Source organism: Pelophylax lessonae (genome assembly GCF_965119305.1).
Source record: "Pelophylax lessonae genome assembly, chromosome: 4".
NCBI lineage: Eukaryota > Metazoa > Chordata > Amphibia > Anura > Ranidae > Pelophylax > Pelophylax lessonae.
The window spans coordinates 374,009,377-374,032,470 of NC_138771.1; the positions used below are offsets into that span (position 1 = coordinate 374,009,377).

Below are 23,094 nucleotides of genomic sequence, written 5' to 3' on the forward strand. Positions count from 1 at the left end.
ACAGAGTGGGGATCAGTGGCGGCACTGTGTGTGATAGAGACCGCCTGGCAATTCAAATTACGGCAATCTGTAATTATCCGGCTAGCTTTTCTCTTCCTCTTCCTCTCCTCTCTCTTCCCCTGCACTGGTCAGGCTGCATTGATGGGCACAGGTGAGCCTGCATTGATGGGCACAGGCAAGGCTGCATGGATGGGCACAGGTGAGACTGCATTGAGGGGCACTGGTGAGGCTGCATTGAGGGGCACATGTTAGGCTGCATCTATGGGCACTGGTGAGGCTGCATTATTGGGCACAGTTGAGACGGCATTAATGGGCACTGATCAGGCTGCATTGGTGGGCACAGTTGAGGTTGCATTGATGGACACTGGTGAGGCTGCATTCATAGGCACTGGAGAGGGGGCATTGATGGACACAGATGAGGCTGCATTTATGGTCACAGGTAAGGCTGCATTGATGGGCACAAATGAGGCCAAATTGATGGGCATGATCAGGCTGCAATGATGGGTACAGGAGAGGTTGCATTGATAGGCACAAGTGAGGCTGCTTAATAGGCACAGGTGAGGCTACATTGATGGGCACAGGGGAGGCTGAATTGATGGGCACAGATGAGGCTGCATTGATGGCAATTGTTGGGCACTGATCATGCTGCATTTATAGGCAATGGTGAGGTTGCAGTGATGGGCACAGGTGAAATTAAAATTAGAATATCATCAAAAAGGGAATTAATTCCAGGAAATCAATTCAAAAAGTGAAACTCATATATTTTAAATAGATGCGTAATTTTGATATTTATGGCTTACAGCTAGTGAAAACCCAAAATGTTGTATCTCAGAAAATTAGAATATTACATAAAAAAAAAAAAAGATTTTTAATACAGAAATGTTGGCTTACTGAAAAGTATGTACATGTACATTCTAGGCTATTGCATGAATTACTGAATCAATGCGGCGTGGCATGGAGGCGATCATTTTCCAGGCTGATTGCCTCCATGACACGCTGCATTGATGCAGTAATTCATGCAAAAGGAGCTCCAAGCAAGTATTGAGTGTATACTATACTGTACATGAACATACTTTTCAGTAAACCAACATTTCTGTATTAAAAATCCTCTTTTTTTTTTTTTTTTTTCTGGTCTTATGTAATATTCTAATTTTGGGTTTTCACTAGTTGTAAGCCATAATCATCTAAATTAAAAGAAAGAAATGTTTGAAATATATCACATATATATAAAATATATGAGCTTCACTTTTTGAATTGAGTTACTGAAATAAATTAACTTTTGGATGATATTCTACTTTTACGAGATGCACCTGTATATATAAATAATATATATATATATATATGTATATATATATATATATATATATATATATATATATATATATATCATTTTTTTTAAGCTAAGTCTTTAATATCACTTTAAGTGAAAATTAGACTCCCAGTAGTAAATCCACCCCCATGTCTAATTTGCAATAGAAACTTACCATACAAGCCTATGTGTTAATTTATATATATTCTCAACAGGTATATATTTATATATCCCCTCTGGAATCTCATATCTAAGGAAAGTACCAATAGGACTCCAAATAATTCATAATATTTCACTGTTTTACCGGTATGCTTAAAAATTGTAAAAGTTGGCACTTTAATTTTGAAAAACTACAGGTTTAGGGTTAGTGCCCAACTGCAGTAGTAAGTTAAAGAACAAACACATAACAATTATAGTCTGGAAACACATAACAACTACAGTCTGGTTTGTGTAAGAAATTTATTTTTTGTGTGTGTCTACAATTATAGTTGACTGCATTGACCCAACATGTTCCAACCATGGAGTCTGTGTGAACAAGGAATGCCTCTGCAGTCCTGGATGGGGAGGCCAGAACTGTGAACTTCCAAGAACTCAGTGTCCAGATCAATGCAGTGGACATGGCACTTACCTTACTGACACAGGTCTGTGTAGCTGTGATCCTAACTGGATGGGTCCCGATTGTTCTGTTGGTAAGAAAAATTACTTTTTACGTTCATGTTTAAATTCAGGTTCTCCGTGAATACATTAATAATTAACATTGAAGCTAATGATGTTGCAAAGCATGCCACATGAATGCCTTCCTTTTGAAGTGATTGGTAAACTTTAACACTATATAATTTACATGAGCTATATAAGGAAACATTTGAACTATCTAATTTTTTTAAAATATTTGTGTCCTTTAAATGGTTAAGTGTAGCATAATTTTGAGCATAACTTAGAAGATCTAAAACATGTAATGTCTAATAGAGATGTCCCGAACTGTTCGCCGGCGAACAGTTCCTGGCGAACTTCGCATGTTCGCGTTCGCCTCGGCGGGCGAACATATGCGATGTTCGGTCCGCCTCCTATACATCATCATTGAGCAAACTTTGACCCTGTACCTCACAGTCAGCAGACACATTCCAGCCAATCAGCATACCCTCCCTCCCAGACCCTCCCACCTCCTATAAAAAAGCAAGGGCAGCATCCATCTTAGATTTATTCTGAAGCTGCAGAGTTAGTTAGAGCAGGGAGAGGGCTGCTGTTGCTGCTGAATTGATAGGGAAATCATTAGCTAGGCCAGTGTTCTGTGTCCACTCCTGCTGTAAGGACAGCATCCTGACAGCACCCCAAAAAGCCCTTTTTAGGGCTGGTACATCAGTCTGCTTTTATTTATTTTTTTATGTATATTTATCAGGCAGTTTTGGAGGCAGGCATGACTTTTTTTGGGATTAGTGTCGGGGGGGGGGGGTCTAAAAAGTGTACCTGTGAAGTTTCAGCTCTGTAGCATGTTCAGAACCAGAAAAGAAAGATCATATAGGTGTAAAAGGAGGGTTCCCACCATCCCTGCTCTACTGAAAAATGATCTTTTATTCTGGTTCTGGACAAGCTACAGAGCTGAAACTTCACAGGTACACTTTTTAGACCCCCCCCCCCCCCAGACACTAAATCACACAAAAAAAGTTCATAAAAATTGTCATTTTTGATAGAGAGACAATTATTGGAAAAATTAAAAAAAAAAATCTTTGGATTTAGTGTCTGGGGGGTCTAAAAAGTGTACCTGTGAAGTTTCAGCTCTGTAGCATGCCCAGAACCAGAAAAAAGAGATCATATAGGTGTAAAAGGAGGGTTCCCACCATCCCTGCTCTACTGAAAAATTATCTTTTTTTCTGGTTCTGGACATGCTACAGAGCTGAAACTTCACAGGTACACTTTTTAGACCCCCCCCCCCCCCAGACACTAAATCACACAAAAAAAGTTTTTAAAAATTGTCATTTTTGATAGAGAGCCAATTATTGGAAAAAAAAATGCTTTGGATTTATTGTCTGGGGGGTCTAAAAAGTGTACCTGTGAAGTTTCAGCTCTGTAGCATGTCCAGAACCAGAAAAAAAATTAGAATTAGGGTTAGGGCTAGGGTTAGGGTTAGGGCTAGGGTTAGGGTCAGGGCTAAGGTTAGGGTTATTTTTTCGTGCTTAGGGTTAGAGGGTTAGGATTAGAGGGGTAGGGGTAGGGTTACTAACTCTAACCCTAAGTATCTCACCGTAACCCTAACCCTATCCCCTAACACTAAACCTAACCCTAACCCTCTAACCATAACCCTAACCTTAACCCTAACCCTCTAAGTCTAGCCATAAAAATAACCCTAACCCTAAACCTAACCCTAGCCCTAACCCTAATCCTAACCCTAACCCTCTAACCTTAAACTTAACCCCCTAACCCTAGCCCTAACCATAACCCTAGCCCTAACCCTAAGCCTAGCCCTAACCCTAATTCGTAATTTTTTTCTGGTTCTGGACATGCTACAGAGCTGAAACTTCACAGGTACACTTTTTAGACCCCCAGACACTAAATCCAAAGAAATTCTTTATTTTTTTTAATTTTTTTTTTTTTAATTTTTCCAATAATTGGCTCTCTATCAAAAATGACAATTTTTAGGAACTTTTTTTGTGTGATTTGGTGTCTGGGGGGTCTAAAAAGTGTACCTGTGAAGTTTCAGCTCAGTAACATGTCCAGAACCAGAAAAAAAATAGAATTAGGGTTAGGGCTAGGGTTAGGGTTATTTTTAGTGCTTAGGGTTAGAGGGTTAGGGTTAGAGGCGTAGGGGTAGGGTTACTAACTCTAACCCTAAGTATCTCACCATAACCCTAACCCTATCCCCTAACACTAAACCTAACCCTAACCCTTAAAGCCCAGTTCCTGTCCCATTTTGGTTGGTTCTGGTCTGTTTGCGGATGTTTGCGGTGCGTTAAACGGGCAGTTTGGTCTGTCAGAGTTTGGTCTGTCACTGTGAAGCGGGCGTAACCCTTACACTACCTGATCCATACAACATCATACCTGATCGTATTCACACACTGGATGATTTAAAGCACGTTATTCCAAACAATTTAGGAATGTTAGGTGATTTATGCCCTTTATGGATTAAAACCCGACTCTGCATCAACTACGTAATTTTCCATGGGAGTTTTGCCATGGATCCCCCTCCGGCATGCCACAGTCCAGGCGTTAGTCCCCTTGAAACAACTTTTCCATCACTATTGTGGCCAGAAAGAGTCCCTGTGGGTTTTAAAATTCGCCTGCCTATTGAAGTCTATGGCGGTTCGCAATGTTCGCCGGTTCGCGAACATTTGCGGAAGTTCGCGTTCGCCGTTCGCGAACATTAAATTTTATGTTCGCGACATCACTAATGTCTAACTATATAAAATACACTTCAGAAAATTCTCTTTCGTAATCATTATATTAAAGCAATAAAGGCAGAAGCCAGGGTTGATTTACTAAAGGAGTAACAGCTGTTTAGATAGCTAAGGTACTGTTAGTAAACCTGTTTTTTCCCTCACATATGATAGGGTATTCAAGTAAACACGTGTTCACTTCATACCAAAATTTTACTTTTTGTTTGCTAAGTGGACAGCCTTTAGTGCCTATGTTAACAAGCTTCTATTTACATACCTACCAACAGTCACAGATATAACAGGAATGTACTGAGGTTTTAACACAATTAACAACTCCTTCCTGATATTAGTACTATAGTTCTGACAGAAGGAGGCAGAGGTGTGGGATGCAGAGCATGGACAAGTAATTAATCCGCTAAAACTAATATCACCCACTGACACCAATGTATCCTACTGACACCATTGACCCCCCTACCTCTCCAGTCATCATTATCCTCCTCAGAACATTAGTGCCCCCCCTTCACAGAACATCAGCGTTCCTTTCCCCTCCAAAGAACTTCAATGCTCCCCTATCCCTCCACAGAACATTAATGCCCTCCTAACCCCCCAAAGAAAATCAATGCCCTTTTCTCCCCTCATGGAGCACTATTACCCCCTTTTCTCCCCATTGGAGCATCTTTCCTTTCACTGAACATGGCATTTTCAGTGAAAGGTCCTTTTTCCCCCCTCTGACCACTGATGCCAGCAATTTTTCCTCCTGCTTGCATCTATTTGTCCATCATTTTTCACTCCCACTAGCCATTGATGAACAGATCCTTGTTTGCTTCTATTTTAAAGCAAACCAGTTACGGTGTCCACCGTAGCATTTGCAGTAGCAAGGCAGTGTAGGACCGACCAGAAGAGGGATTATTTTGATGCAGTTGGTCAGTTTAGACATGTATTGCAATATATGTGAACTAAATATCCCTATTTTTCATTGCATAGTTTGCTGGAAAGGGTGTAGTAGTGTACAGAGGGTCCATCCTGAATGTGTACTGTCATTTAGCACTTCTGCATCTAAATGACAAAACTTAGATGCTGTTTGTAAACAAACTAGTTCATTTTAAAGAGTCAAATCATATAGCTCAGCAACTTAAATTGCAGCTAGTGATGAACCGTTTTGGTTCACACCAGAACTTCAGAACAGGAAAAAAGTTTGGACCCGAGCTGCGAACTCTATTAACCACTTTACCGCTATGTACCGGAGTACTACTGCGGCAAAGTGGCACGATCCCGTCTGACGACGTAGACCTACGTCGCCAGACTCCTCCCCCTGTAGGCGGCGCTCGCACGCCGCTGGAGGCGCGCTCCCGCTGTTTTCATTCACAGCGCGAGTCGGGCCAGGGGAGGAGCAGCGGCGATCGCCGCTGCTCTGCCCCGATCGTCGGGGAATCCAGTTTGGAGATCCGCCCGCCTGTGTAAACAGAGCGGGCGGATCTCCTCAGTGACAGGGAGTGACAGATCGGAGTGTTCAGCATAGCTGGACATCCGATCTGTCCCTGTCTCACACAGTCACCTCCCCCCCCCACACGTCAGTAAGCACCAGGCATACATTAACCCCTCCCTCTCCAATAAAATTAACCCCTTCCCTGCCAGTGTCATTTTTACAGTAACAGTGCATGTTTATAGCACTGATTACTGCAGTAATGTCACTGGTACCCCCAAAAGTGTCAAAAATGTCAGTCAAGGGTCTGATCTGTCCGCCGCAATGTCGCAGTCCCGCAAAAAAAATCGCAGAATGCCGCCATTACTCGTTAAAAAAAAAACACCAAAAATTACATAAATCTTTCCCTTTGTTAGTAAACGCAATAACTTTTGCGCAAACCAATCAAAATATGCTTATTGTGATTTTTTTTACCAAACATGGGTAGCAGAAAACAAATTGGCCAAAAATTTAAAAAAAAATTGGTTTTTACATCTTTTTTGGGGGGAATTTCATATAAAAAATTTTAAAAATATTGTTATTTTTTCAAAATAAACGCTCTTTTTTTGTTTATAGCGCAAAAAGTAAAAATCGCACAGGTGATCAAATACCACCAAAAGAAATCTCTGTTTGTGGGAAAAAAAGGACGTAAATTTCGTTTGGGTACGGCGTCGCATGACCGCACAATTGTCAGTTAAAGTCGCACAGCGCCGAATCGCAAAAAGTGGCCCAGACGTAAGACAGCAAAATGCTCTAGTGGTAAAGTGGTTAAAGTCTATAGGGCCCGAACATGAAAAATCAAAAGTCCCCATTTTGAAGGCTTATATGCAAGGTATTGGCCATAAAAGGGTATGAGGGCTGGGTACTGCCCTAGGGGACATGTATCAATGCAAAAACGAATTTAATTTTTTTTTTTCAGGGTAGTTACATAGTTACATAGTTACATAGTAGGTGAGGTTGAATAAAGACAATAGTCCATCTAGTTCAACCTGTGTAGGTGTGTGTGGCTGTACTCATCTCACATACCCCTGAATGTTCTGATCCTTGAGATGTAAGTCTAAGAGTCTTTTGAAAGCCACCATACTACCCGCAGAAACCACCTCTTGTGGTAGAGAATTCCACAATCTTGTAGCCCTAACAGTAAAGAACCCCCCACGTTGCCTGTGGTAAAAACGCTTCTCCTCTAATCGCATTGTATGCCCTCGAGTCCTCATGCAATCCCTTCGAATGAACAGCTTTTTTTCTAAGCTGGGATCCCCATTAAGATATTTATAAATTGCTATCATGTCCCCCCTCAGACGTCTCTTCTCCAGGGAGAATAAATCGAGCGATTGTAGACGCTCTTCATAGTCAAGGTCCTTCAATCCCCTAATTAGTTTAGTTGCCCTTCTCTGGACTCTCTCCAGCTCCAACACATCCCTCCTGAGGACTGGCGACCAGAACTGGACTGAATACTCCAGATGCGGTCGGACCAGAGTTTTATATAGTGGAAGGATTATAGTCTTATCTCTGGAATACATCCAGAGTAGTGAGTTTAATGATGCTTAATGATGCTTAAAATGAAAGAATAACAATCCTATAAATATAAATCCTTTAAATATATTGCTTGGGGGTCTTCTTAGTCTGCCTGCAAAGTGGAGCATCTGTTTCTTGTATAGAACCTGCTTCAACAAAGCTGAAATCTGTAAAGAAAAAAAAGTGACATTTAAATTGATGAAATATAATTATTAAGTTATGAATGGCAATACAAAAAAAAAAAAACAACGGTGTGGGATTGCCCCCCCCCCCCCATTTACACCAGGCCCTCATTGTCACTTTTGTACTTGAGATTTTATCTACATCCCCACATTCCTCAGTTATATTTGTGATTTTACTATTTATTCACATTTGTTTATTTTCAGCACGTGCACTTTTTATTTTCTCACTTGTGCACTTTAAATTATACATTAGTGGTATTCGACAGTACAGCACCAGTATTGTATGTTATTTCACTTTTGGCTGATTGGTGCCTGCAGCAGTTGGTTACACATACCATTATTCAGTGATAGCACGGGAGTACCAATATATCTTTATGTATTTATGTAGTTATGCATTTTCCTATCAACACAGGCCCAAAGCCCATTGAGAGAGGCACTTACTCCTTTAGTGAATAAAGCATACTGTGTGAGTTCTAAAGTATATACAAGATAATAAACCCAGGAAGAAAAATGTAATATGTTGTAGCTTTCCAGTCCTTATATGCGGCGGATGCATTATTTTTTCTTTTTCAGACTAATTACATTTTATCAAGTACCTTCTGATCATTATAGAAATTCAGTGTCCATGTAACACCCTTTGCACTTAACAGAAATCTCAAACAATATTATGTGCTTACCTGCTATCTTCTGTTAACTAAAAAACAACTCTCTTTTTTAATGGAAGAGGAGATGGGAGAATGTTTACAGTCCAAATCAGGAAAGCAGCTTAGGATAACAATGCTGCTCCTTCATAAATACAGTGCAGTTGTTATCCCAAGACAGGAAATGTGTAACTGGCAATATCACCATGTTATAAAAAGCCTGAAAAAAAAAAAAAAAAAAAAAATGAATGTAGCCACCACACCTAAGGACTGGTAAGCTACAATATATTACACTTTGCTGTAGGGTTTAGATATGCTTTAATTTTATTAACCATAATAAGAAGTGACCAGAGATTTTTATTTTATTCAGAATGCAATCATTAATTTGCTGGCTTATCTGCAGCCTTGCAACAAAAATAGGAAACAAAAAAAGTAATTGAATAACTAAGCCATATAAAGAGGTATTGCATGGGTGAAAAATGGGTGCTTATTTTGCAAGAATATTTTACAGGATAGACTAATTTAATAAACGTTAAACATACCAACTGAACGATGCTTACAGCAGAAATAAAATGTGCTCCTATATAAAAAATGAAATATTTCAGAATTGCATGCAACGTACCTTTTCATGTGCACTGCCTGCTGGTGGTGATATTTGTGTCCTAACTGTATTTAAAACACTATCATTTTTTGTCAACCACCTTGTAAAAAATGCCCATCTTTGGATTTCTAATTACACATTCAGTGTACACAAATTATATCTATTTACAGTTGAGTGAAAACATGCATCTTTTTAAAGAACATCTTAACATAGTTTTATAGTTAGTCAGGTTGAAAAAAAGACATAAGTCCATCTAGCTCAACCAATCTTTAGAATTAGGAAAAACAGTCTATACTGCAATACGTTCTTTACCAATAAGAACACATGAAGTTGTACCTTCTAGCAATTATTTATTCATATTGGTATTGCATGTTTACCAATCAGCATTATTGCTTGTGCCTGTATGGGCATTTACAAATAGCTTTAACCTCTAATGGCCATAATTCTAAAGAATAATTATTCTTTGCTATTATAAAACACGGCATCTTATTGATTGATGTACTTAAGTTCTTAACTTTAGTCAAGAAACTTTTTCTCCATCTTTTCTATAGGCAATATCATTATTAAAGCCTAAACATATCTAAACAATATTGAACATATGTCTTTTTTTGTCAACTGATAGAATTATTTTCCTAACATCATCTTCTCTTTGTTGCAGAGGTATGCTCAGTGGACTGCGGCACTCATGGTGTTTGTGTTGGTGGAGCATGTCGCTGCGAGGAAGGGTGGACTGGGGTGGCATGTGACCAACGTGTTTGTCATCCTCGCTGTACTGAACATGGAACATGCAAAGATGGAAAATGTGAATGCAGAGAGGGCTGGAATGGGGAACACTGCACCATTGGTAGGCAAACGACTGGCATCGAAAGAGGCACATATTGCTTTATTCTCATACAACATATCACTGTTACTTTGTGTTCCATCAAGGGAGCCACTATATTCCAACTGAAAATATAAAATATGTTATTGACTTCCATGATCCATGATCATGATCTACATTACAATACTCTTTTGTGGTCATATGAAATTCTACATAAAGTGAATTTTAGTTACTGCAGCTGTGGCATACCTTTATGGAGCATTGCTTTGACAATGCTCATTTACTGAAATGAATATTTTAAATGAAAAATCTAGCTTGCGTGTTAATACAATGTTATTTTGTCATGTTTGTCAAAAGGAGATCCTAGTACAGGCTGCAGCACATAGTATACAAAGCAGAATTCGATAAGTTGTGTAGTAGACATCAGCATTTATTAGCATACAACTTTTATTTTATTAAAAAAATTAAAATACAAAAGTAACAAAAAAAAAAATCAAAAGAAAACAGTTTCTATCATGATGCCGTTCTTAGAGCCTAAAGACTAATAGTGATACACTTGTATAAATAGCAAGCCATTGTACCTAAAGTCTTTTTCAAAATCTGCCTGTTCTAAGTTTATTGGAAGTTTCCCTGAAGATGTGAATGGGGAACCATCAGATGCATACCCAGACTGAGCAGGCATGAAAGAAGGTATTGCAGTTCTTTACTGAAAGAGAATAAGACAAGTAATACTGGTGTGGCTTTCTTAAGCTAAGTATATGCTAGTAGATTTTTTCAAGAAAAAATATTTGTTTTAGGAAATTTTTTTCAATTTTCTAATAATTAGTGAGGTGAAATTAATTAATCTTCGACCATAGTGATAAGATATTTAAAAGACGTATAATCTTTCTCAAACTAACAGTTTTCTAACAATGTATGTGATGTTCTTTCAAGAAATTACATTTATTTCAAAACTGAACTTAAAAGCAAATTAAATTTCAAACAACATTCATCAAGTTATTGAATTTACTGTGAATTTTCATACAGATTTTCAGACAATTTTTCATTCAAAAATCTACCAGTATATACCCAGCTTTAGTCCTTCTTCAATGGGTTTCTGTTCAAATAGAGAAAGTTTTGTGGTTAGTAATTTAAACATCCATACAGTACTTGTAAATGATAAGCCATGATGGTAATGTTTGGCAGAAGCCTACTACACTGTGTTTTGTTGGTTAGGTGAAGGGAACAGGTAAATTCCTTGTCTAAAGGTACACTTTATGAACAATCGTTAAAACATTTCTAAATGATTGTTGTAAAGTGTAAAGGATTTAACAATCATTTTCACTACATAAGCACAGTTCTTGCAGTCCAAGAACTTACCAATTCAATCAATGGCACGCATCATTGTGTCATTAATGGGAGGGGAGAGCCAGTTCACCATTAGTAGGAGGGAGCACTAGCTCAAAAACCTTGGGTCTATCAGTGTGCAGTATCCAGTGGGCATGTTTTTTTTATTTAACCACTTCTGGACTGGAAGGTTTTACCCCCCCCCAAATTACCAGGCCATTTTTTTCAACATAGTACTTGCGTTACTTTAACTGACAATTGCGCAGTCATGCGACAATGTAGTAAAATTCAATTGATGTTGTTTTTTTCCCACAAATAGAGCTTTCTTTTGGTGGTATTTTATCACCTCTGCGATTTTTTTTTTTTGCACTATAAACAGAAATGTAGCCACACTTCTGAACAATATTTTTTATTTTCTGCAATAAAACACAGTTAATAAAAAAAAATTGAAAAATCAAATGTTTTCATCATTTTAGGCCGAAATGTATTCTGTCACATATTTTTGGTAAAAAAAAATCCCAAAAAGTGTATATTGTTCGGTTTACACAAAAGTTATCGTGTTTAAAAACTAGGGGATACATTTATGGCATTTGTATTTATTTATTTCTTTATTTACTAGTAATGGGGGTGAGCAGCATTTTTTAGCGGGACTGTGACATTGCGGCAGACAGATCGGACACTTAACTGACACTTTTGACACTTTTTGTTTCATTTGTTTTTATTTTTAGAAAAGATTTGTGTAAAATACAACTGGTACATCAAAAGGCAGTGCTCAAAGGAGCGTACAATAATATTAACAAATCAATGGTATAACAACCAGCCACAAATGTTTTGTAACATATTCATAGATTTTGTGTTATCATGAGGTTGATGAGCATACCGTGAAGAAATGAAAGTAAAAGGAGTGAAGGAAAGTAAAGAGAATAACGAGACAAGGGAGTAAGGAATAAGAAGAAAGGAAGGAAATTAAGAGAGAACATGTAGTGACTAGTGACGAGTCATGGTCTGAACTATGCTTAGTTTCAGTTAAACATTTATAACTGAACATTACAACAATGACATGTGCAATCATAACAGTAAGCAGTTAATGGTTTTTAATCCACAGGTTCCAATGGTGGTCAAATATCCGTTTGTTACCTTGTGTGTATGCCAACAGGCTCTCATAAGTGTAATTTTGTTTGAGTATGTCACTTTTGACACTTTTGAGGGGACCAGTAACATTAATACAGTCAGTTCTAAAAATATGCACTGTTAATATACTAATGAGACTGGCAGGAAAGGGGTAAACCACAGGGGCGGTCAAATGGTTAGGTGTGTCCCTAAGGGGTGCTTTCTAAAGCTGGATACACACTATACAACTTTTGTGGTTAGATTTCCTTCAGATTTACCTTCAACTATGTAGTGGAAGGGCCTTCCTGGTTGCATACAAATTAAAAGTGTTTAGAATTGACCTCATATTATATGGTTTTGGTAAATCTAAAGGAAAAATTCTAAAGACAATTGTATAGTGTGTATGGCCCATAACTGTGTGGGGATGGAGTCACTAGATGAACATAGAGATCTGTGTTCCTGAATAGCAGGTAAAAAGGATCCCTGTGTTCATCTGTGACAGAACAGCGGTCTGTTTTATTTACATAGGCAGACCGCCATTCTGTCTCTATGGGGGAGTGATCGAGGGTGGCCAGTGGACATTACATCAGCCGGACCTGCTGTTTGGTTCCCCCCTCTGGCCAATCAGCGCGCACCCCCCCACTGGCTATTACATGAAATGACGTACAGGTACGTCGTTTTGCGTAATACAGCCTACCTGCCGCAGAAAATGTCAGCAAGTGGTTAAAGGAAAGGGTACAAGAGCTTGTGATGTGAGTGTGCAATGCAAAAGGAAAATAGAAGTATAGTTCTTACTTATTAGATATTGCATAACAGGGAGAGGGAATTCTGCCTCATAATCTCCTGGGCCCCTAAAAACATGATCCTCAACTGATCCTGCACACAAACAGGCCAGTCCTAAGAAAAAAAATAAGACAAACATTTTCCACCTCACACTTACAGTAGCAACCTCATATATAATACATATTGCTTTTCCAGTGACATACAGTGGACAGTTATTATCACTTTGTTGGCATTCTCAACTCCTAGACAACAGTAAAATGCAGTATAATGTCTATTTATCATAATGTGTTCTTCTAAAAATGAATTAAAGCCAATTCATTTTAAACTCTGAAAGAGGTCAGTTGACAGAGACATTGAAAATAAGCACAAAAGTTAGGGCCGTCCCCTTTCTCCTAAGCACAGCTTAGAGGTTAAATGGGGTTTTCTACAGTTCTGGTAAAACAAAAGCCCCTTTACTATATTTGTGCACAGATAATGTTGTTAAGGCTTACAGTAACTGAAAACGTGCTATCACAGGATCTAGGAGAATGCATTATACTCCACATCTGAGAACGTTTTGTTAAATTTGTGTCTTAATACCATCTGATTTGGTGCATGGTTTTTTAGTAAGCCACAGACTTACACTTTCAGGAAATAATTATAGAAACAAAAAGCAAACACTACATTTCTGTGTTCCACATTAATTTAAATATCCCCTTTCTGCAATGCATAGAAATATAGATTGTGTTTGCTTGAACAACTAAATCTGACTAAAAAGGTCAGATACTGTCCCTAGTGGATTAGAAAGCAGATTGTTTCTTCTTGCAGATAAGGTTTTCTGGATGATTACAGTCTCTCTCAACAGAATTACTCACTCCAGCAAGAGCAGGGTTACAAGTTTAAATTAAAAAGAAAGTGTACTTGTATTTTGAGTAGGGATATAATAATTTTCAGGACATATCCTAAGGTATCTTTTCATAATTCAAACTGTATCAACAATCTTAATTAAAGTCATATACACACTAAGGCATGATTAATAACTTTGCCTTACACATAACTTTCTGTGCTCATTTACATGATCGCATCCAGAATCCTTTGTGCTGGCTTCATACCGTACAACTTTTTTGTCTGGAACAAACTGTACTGCCCATGTGAGCAGCCTCCAGAGACCTATAAGCTTCTATTTCTGAAGTTAACACTGAACAGTTTTGTTAATGTAGCATAAACATGATAATTCATACATCATTTAGAAGTAAGGACTCTTTTTTTTCATTATGACTTGGTAACTTTTTTTACTGTAGTTTTGAGAGTTTCCCCATGATATTAATATCACCCGAATACACAGTCAGCATTAAAAAAAATGCCACTTAAGAATTCAATAGTTACATGTCTATCGAATTAAAAAAAAAAACACTGTTGGCTCACTAATATTTCTATAGCACTTTCAGTGGCTGTGTGTAGTGTAATAATACTGCAACTGTCAGTATACTTTTTTTTTTTTGGGTTAGGGTACAAAATATGTGTTTCTCATTAGACCCCTGTAAAATGTATACCGTATGTAACAATCTGTAAAATAGACCGCATAAATTGTAAAATGCCTTTCCAGCAGACCATTCCAGACCATTACAGCAGTTATATACAGTAGTTATATTCTTAAGCTTGCTGAAAACTTCAGATTTATTTGTCAGGGGATAAAAAATGTTGTAAACCGAAAAAATAGTGTAATATTTCAGGCAGTGAGAAATAAGAGAGACCAAAACTGGACTAAAAAAAGAGTTCAACGTATAGAAGAACTAAAACTCGGTACATTTTTCAAAAATATGCTGTTCCCTCCAAAAATAAATAAGGCAACCAGATCATTATTTTTTTACATTACAAAATCAGTGTTGTTAGCTTACAGTGCAGGACTGTTATTAGTAAGTCAAACTGCCCTAGGTTCGGTTTAGGAAGTGTTCAAAGAAGTTTGCATGTCGAACCTAAAACCCAATGAAATGAATGGAAGCTGAATCTGTCAAATTAAAAATGTCCATTTTCTTTGCTAATAGGCAAGAGGGTGTCAAAAATAGCATGGAAAAACCCTGGGGAACATTTACCAATGCAAAAAAGAGTTTTAAAAACATCCATGCAGCCAGGAGCTGTGATTTTTTTGCACAGACACTTACAAAGGAAACATTTTTAAAAAAGGTTGCAAATGACCTTGGCAGCCATCATTGCCAGCATCATTGTTAAAAAAACAACAAAAAAAGCACATAATCCCCCCGGTATGCTGTGTATTTTGTTGGACTTTTGAAGAGTTTTGTGTGCTGTTTATTTAAAAATAAAGGAAGCTGCCAATGAATGTTATTTGCCAATAGAGACGGGCTTGGTGTTTGAGTCAAACGTAAGCTCAACTCGAACATCGTGTATTCACGTGTTCGCTAAACACATGAACACCTGGGGGTGCTCGTGATTGGCCAAAGCGAGTCACCTGACCTGTATGCTTTGGCCAATCACAGCACAATATATTTTAGCAAATCATGACTCAGGGGCTTAGTCCATGCCCCACACTACATAAGGCTGCTGCTTACACGGCAGCCGTGTATAGTGTGTGACAATAGAGGTTTGGCAGGCAGTGGATAGTGTGTTGAGTTACAATTTTTTTTTGTTTATTTAGCAAAAAATAAAAAACCTAATGGTCATTAAATACCACTAAAAAAATCTATATTGGTGTAAGAAAAAATAATAAATGTTTCATATGGGTACAGTATTGCATGACTGGGAAGTTGTCAATTAAAGTGTGACAGTGCTGAAAGCTGAACATTGGCCTGGGCAGAAAGGGGGTGAAAGTGCCCTATATTGAAGAGGTTAAATCTGTCAGCTAGAAAGAAAGACACACAAACATTTGGCAAGTCCTTTTTTAAAACATTTAAAAATGTCTCAAAAAGTCCCTTTTTGTAAATCCATGGTCAAAAGCGATGCTTGGCGGCCAAAAAAAAACAAATCTAAAGCAAAGACCCAGCGTATATGACTGATCGTGATGATGAGACTAGCTGAATGACAGCTCCACAAGTTGCCATTAGCTCTATAAAGGAAGGACCAGGGATGGTGGTGACATCTGGTGGATACTGGCTGCCCTGCTGCAATCTAAACACAGGAGATTGCCCACTTGGCATGAGAAAATGCCTTGCAATTTCTCAGAAGATTGTAAAGCATTCTCTGATTGTATGATAGGGGAGTATGACGCTATCACCCTGCCTCTCCAAAATGAATAGCCTGTTTAACTACTTCTGGTCCGCGCTATAGCCGAAAGACGGCTGCAGTGTGGACTCTAATTTTCGGGAGGCCGTCTTTAAACGGCCTCCCAGAAACAGGCTCCCGCGAGCGCGCATCGGGGAAAATCTGTGTCGGCCGTGTCCCTTGGACACAGCCAATCACAGATCGTGCTAAATGGCCAATCACAGCGGCCATTTACCACGTGATCGGCCCATGCAATGAGAGATGATCTCAAATGTAAACATATGAGATCATCTCTCATCGCCAGCGCTCCTTCCTCACACAGAGACTGCAGTGTGAGGAAGGAGGAGAGCCGATCAGCCGCCGGGGACACAGAAGATGGTAATCAGGGCACTGATCACCAGTGTCCTGATTACACAAGGTAAAAAACATACACAAAGTGCCCACCATCAGTGCCCACAGTGCCCGCCATCAGTGCCCCCCATCAGTGCCCACCATCAGTGCCCATAGTGCTGCCAGTTAGTGCCCATCAGTGCCTGCTCATCTAGGCACTGCTGAGCACTGACTGGCAGCACTATGGGCACTGAGTGTGGGCACTGATGGGGCTGCCCATCAGTGCTCATCAGTGCCACCCCTCAGTGTCCATCAGTGCCACCCACCAGTGCCCATCAGTGCTGCCTATCAGTGCCCATCAGTGCCGCCCATCAGTGCTGCCTCTCAGTGCCCAGCAGTGCTGCCTCTCAATGCCCAGCAGTGCCACCTCTCAGTGCCCAGCATTGCCGCCTATCAGTGCTCATCAGTGCCGCCTATTAGTGCCGCCTATCAGTGCTCATCAGTGCGGCATATTAGTACCTCCTCATCAGTGCCCATAAGTGCCACCTCATCGGTGCCCATAAGTGCCACCTCATCAATGCCCATCAGTGCAGCCTATCAGTGCCCATCAGTGCCGCCTCATAAGCGCACATCAGTGAAGGAGAAAATTTTATTTATTTTCAAAATTTACTCGCAGAAAATAAGAAAAACTTTTTTTTTCAGAATTTTCTGTCTTTTTTCTTTTTTTTTGTAAAAAATAAAAAACCCAGAGGTGATTAAATACCACCAAAAGAAAGCTCTATTTGTGTGAAAAAAATGATAAAAATGTCATATGGGTACAGTGTAGCAGGACCGCGCAATTGTCATTCAAAATGTGAGAGCGCTGAAAGCTAAAAATTGGTCTGGATGGGAAGGGGGTTTAAGTGCACAGTAGGCAAGTGGTTAAAGATAAAATAAAAATAAAACAGCTTTTGTAGCAATATTTGTTTTCAATGCAGACCTGCAGCCTTGTAACTGGACAGTGAACGTAGAATCAGCCAATTGATGAGCTCATTCCTCTGTCACTCATTCCCCTGTCTGCTCTTTCTATCGGCATCCAGGGCCGGGTACCTGTGACTGTGAGTCCTCCTGACCTTCTCTGCCTTCCACCCTGTACTGTGCTGTCTGTAAACCTGCCCTGCACCTTGCATTGCAGGATCACTAAGGGAGAGAGAGTAACTTTTTTAAAAGGTTAGGGATATACTGGGACTTCTGAGGTGATACATAGATGTATTCCACATACACATCTTTTCTAATAAGATATAATATGTACAGGCGGTCCCCGGGTTACAAACATCTGACTTACAAAAGACTCCTACTTACAAACAAAGTGAGATAACAGGAAGTGAGAGGAAATCTACTTCTAGGAAGGTAAATTCATTCCTAGAAGAGTTATCATGGGGAAAAAGGTGTCTCCACTGAAGCTTTATCACCAATCCTTGTTTCCGCAACAAGCCAAAATGTTCCAAATCCAATTGTCATAGGGACAGAAAGTAAGGTGAAATTTTCAGTACAAGGGCACAGACAGCAAAACAAATGGTTCAAGGGTGTTAACGCTTCCCTATGCTTTTAAAAAAATGTAAAAATTATTTTTTTTTTGGCTTGAGCTACACTTAAAAAAATGTACCTGTTCCAACTTACAAACAAATTCAACTTAGGAATAAACCTACTGTCCCTATCTTATTTGTAACCGAGGGACCGCCTGTATATGGAATGCATCTATGTATTACCTCAGAAGTCCCAGCATATTCCTAACCTATTAAAAAATCTAAGTATAAACAGCAAAAAAATGTGGCTGCATAATAGAGCCAACTCCAGGAAAGTAGAAAAAAAAAGTCCACCCTTGCAATGTAGGTGTAGTGAGGGGGAGAAACAGCCTCTTTCTCTTACCTTATTCTATGTTCCAGCCAGGTCCGAGTCTCACTTCCTCCACACAAAGCCTTGACATCATCACATACTATACAGGGACAATAACCCTGTATAGTATAATGGGGAGTCTGAAGTGTGACCAAAGCCAGTAACTTACATAGAAGCTGAAGAGGACAAATCACAGCACTGGAGGAAGCCTACAGGAGCAAGGAATAAGGTAAAGTTGGCCTCAAACAGATTGAGATTTGTCTAGTTCAGCAGGGAACAGTTGAATTTCAATCTGAGTGTAGCTTCCCTTGTTAGAAGCCAATCATTAGATCAGCTTCTGTTGTACAGAATTGCTGGAAAACCTTGTTCAATCAGCGGCTTGCAGCCAATTGGCTGCACCACTAATCAGTGTATTCTGAGAGTGGGGGTCCCCACTGTCAGTATACAAAGTCCCCGCATATTCCTGTATCCACTTCACTTATGTAGATGCAATCTGAACGAAAAAAAAAACTGTGCATTTGCACCAGCTTAAATGATAAATTCACATGTTAGAACATGTTACATGTTACACCAGTACTCAGGGTGTAACATGTAACACATTCTAGTTGCCCCCTCCTTCTCCCCCCCCCTCCTTCAGTGGGCAGAAAATATTCTCCCCTGACCTGTTGTCACATTTTGAAAACAGCATGGCTGTGCAAGGCTCCACCCACACAGCCACGTCATTAATTCACAGGAATCTGTGAATGTAGAAACTACAAGCCCTGTTGCTCACTACAGCAGACAGACTTTGTTTAAGTCTCTACAACTTTGTTTGTAGTTTAAATGAACAGCGAGTACACTGCTCAGCACGCCTGAATTTCATTCTACTGCCTACAGCTATGCAATAACAGCCTGCAGCCTGGAGGTATGGGCACAAAGCTTTAGGCAGTGCAGGAGCCTGACTTTGCACACACGGTCTGCTGATCATGGGTGCAATATTTTGTAGGCTACTGTTTTAAAAAATAATAAATGCAATTTCTTTTACTGGCATAAATATGTGCATATATTCTTTTTTATTAACGGTGAATCTAGCCTTTATACATTTATCCTTTGCCCCTAGACTAAATGAGCATTTAACCCATGCAGTATGGGGGTCCTACTGCAAGGGTGGATTTTTTTTATTATCTGGGATTTAAACCTTTATTATGTATGGTAATGTCAGATTAGACACTTAGGTTAAGCAGGAACATAAATGGGTGGCTTTATGAATATATATATGAGAAATGCCTCATAGGGGATACTGCGGTGCACTAGGGTGTATATAATCCTTATCTCTACACTATGTAGTTTACACACTCTTGACTCCTGCACATTGTATATTACATAAACCATACCCCTACACTCCACACCCTACTTTATCTGCTCCTGACTGCTGTACTCTGTACATTATGTTTGCTCCTGACCCTTGCACTTGTAATTTATCTAATCTTGACTTCTGCACGCTATACATAGGTATAATGATCATAGGTGGGTAAGATGATTTGTCATGCATAAAACGAGGTGGGGGGGAGCGAACCTTGGCATGTTTGCCCTGGGAGCTGGATGACCTTATCTCGGCACTGTCGGCATCCCCCTTTCTGCACATAAACTGTTTGGCTTCTACTGCTGCTTCTTCCTCTCACATTCCAGTCATACTGTACAAGAACTTTATGAAGCTGATACCATGTCAAATTCAGGTATTTACACTGCTTGAAAAATGAATGTATTTATGTATTATTGATTATATAGCTATATTCATTTTTGTATATCATACATTTCCGTTCAGCTTTAAATTTCAAGTGTAGCTTTAACCTTAGCTTGAGATTTGGAAACGAGTCTCATTATCCTAATTATTGAGTTAACCTGTCTTGAAACTTTTTGTTATTATTAAAAAATAAAATACATTTTGAATATTAAAAAGCATCTACCGTTTCAAAGGGTATCACTGAATGCCATAAAACATGATGTATATTTTTGTACATCATTTAAACTTGCAGGAATTTACTTCTGACAAAATATGTCTCATTATTTTATGCATTTCCCACTAACTTTGGATTTTGAAAAATGAACAATGTAAAATGATCAAACAAAGGCATAGACTAATCAACATTCTTTTGATCTTACATGATACTAGGTTAATGGTGGGATTTGCAAGTTGAAATATTAGCCATATAAAGATAACAGAAGAGATGTAATGTATTCACACAATCTGACAGTAACAGTTCCTATATTAACATGTTACAGTGTAGCTGTTTTTTTTTTTGTTTTTTTACCCTCAGCTCACACTAAGGATGCAAACACACACACATGTTTGGAAAGTGTTTGTGTTTCATTTCAACATACTTGTTCTGTTGCAGTTCAGAGTTTTGAATACAAGTGAAATGTTCAGTGCCTCATTTCCTTTCTCTGAGCTTAATCAGACAATATTTTCCTAAAGAGAACCAGTCACAAGTGGGAATCTATAATAATCTAAATCTCCCCTCTTGGGTTGGTATAATAGTGCAGCCTGGCTTCTCAGGTATTAATTGATCTTTCTTTTTTTTTTTTTTTTTTTTCCAAAACTTTTTGGGGGGTTTACAGAGAGATAAATCAAAACAACATAATATGAGTATCCATGTACATAGCTTACAATATTGAGTAGGAACATTGCATGAAATAGGTAACTTGTAGTTTCTTAGGTCTTGTTTCCATCCGTGTCATAGACAGAAAAAACAAGTAGCTTACATTCAGGAGTAAGGGGACACAGAGGATGATACACAAATTATCCATGAACAATATCTATGAGTAACTTGGTGTTTTTCCTAATTGGTCAAGTCTTATTATGGGGTAGCTTGTAATCATCATATCCCAAGGTAGTCTTCAGAACATAAATGGCTATATGAGGTTTAGAAGCTATATAGCTATTGAAATAATAGGGGAGAGTGTTAGGGGGGGAACATGAAGGGGTATAGAGAAGGAGAAGTTTGTGGATTAGAAGTCCAGGGACTGTAGGGTAGAGGATGAGCAGGTTAAGCTAGACAAGCCAATATGTGTTTACATATAGAAGGTGGGGAGGGCAGAGTGTCACATCGTTTCCATATTCTTTGCGGTCAAAACAAGTCATGAGTTTGAGTTATTGATGGTTCGGTGTCCAGGTGTTGTTTGTTATGTATTTTTCAGAGAAGTTCAGAAATGAATCCAGTACGTAAATTTAGATACAGAAAGGAAGAGAACTCACTGCTCTAGGTGATTCCAGAAGCCTAATGAAACACTGGTGCACGCCTTGGATCACCTCCGTGGATAATCAAATGTAGAAGAAATGGCTGCACTCCAGGTGTGATCAAAATCCAGGTTTATTAGCTGAACATCCCAATGTGACAAATGTGGCAAGGTAGACGCCTTTCATGTGTGCTTAATCATTACCAATGATTACCAGTAATGATTAAGCACACATACTGGTGTGTGAAACGCGTGTACCTTGCCACATTTGTCACATTGGAATGTTCAGCTAATAAACCTGGATTTTGATCACACCTGGAGTGCAGCCATTTCTTCTACATTTAAAAGGGCTTCGCTTTAGCCTGTTCCTCCCCCTATTCAGCAGGAGCTACTTATAATTTTTAGAAGCTGTATCATTACCACTTGTATATATGTCAGCTTCCTGCTGTCACTGGTTCCCGAAAGAAGGGAATCCCTGCTAATTTTAAGCAATGAGGCGAAGATAGCAGAGACATTACTGTGCAAATACAGCCACTGGCCATATTTGAGTAATGTAATTTGGCTAATGTCACCTTCAGGATTAGTTGTGTGCTGGTCCATCTGCTAAAAGAATAATTTAGCCAAAGAGCAGTTGATACACTAGCCTGTATTCATTTCAAGCGCACCAATTTTGCTATTTTTTTTTTAGCACTGGGATTTTTTACCAAAACTGGAGAGTGCAAAATCTGGTGCAGCTCTGCATAGAAACCACCAACCTCCAGGTTTTTTGTTAAAGCTTAATTGAACAAGCTGAATTTAGGCGCTGATTGACTACCATGCACACCAGATTTTGCACTGACTAGTTTAATTAAAGCAACCCCACTGGTTAAACCTAAAGTACATATAAACCCTAAATGAATGAAATTCATTTTTCTAATGCATTGTGTATTAAAAACAAATTTTATTTTTTTTAATAAAATGTAATTTTCACCTTTTTTTTTCATCTTTGTTGCATATCAGTACTGCTTATTTTCTGCAGCCACTTTCTATCTACATACTGTATATGCACTCTAGAAAATTCCTTACATCATTTTTCAGGGAGGGTTTGCAGATGAGGCCAAGAGTGGTCCATGTCTGCATAATGTGTGTTGAAACATCCACTTATAGTCTTCTTTAGAAGACAGTGTAACAGTATAAAAGTGCAGGAGCACAAGTGGATGTATGAACTTTCATATTATTTTAACCTCCCTGGCGGTATGATTCTTTCGGATTTTAGGTGCTGAAAGCGGTACCATTATTTTGCTTGCAATTCTGGAGAATGAGCAGCCCAAACCAGCTATTTACTAATGATTTCTTTTTACCGTGTGTTCTTCTTTATAACA

The 23,094-nt window shown here is 38.9% G+C and overlaps 1 protein-coding gene across 1 annotated transcript in view; it reads left to right on the forward strand.

Annotated features, from left to right (window-relative positions):
* The window catches only part of LOC309552099 (teneurin-2-like), a 1,659,581-nt gene that overhangs the window by 1,310,309 nt on the left and 326,178 nt on the right, over positions 1 to 23,094 (forward strand). The window contains exons 12-13 of the mRNA XM_082252878.1: positions 1,798 to 1,998; positions 9,737 to 9,922. Of these exons, the coding sequence (XP_082109004.1) occupies positions 1,798 to 1,998; positions 9,737 to 9,922 (387 nt within the window). The remainder of the gene's footprint in view (positions 1 to 1,797; positions 1,999 to 9,736; positions 9,923 to 23,094) is intronic.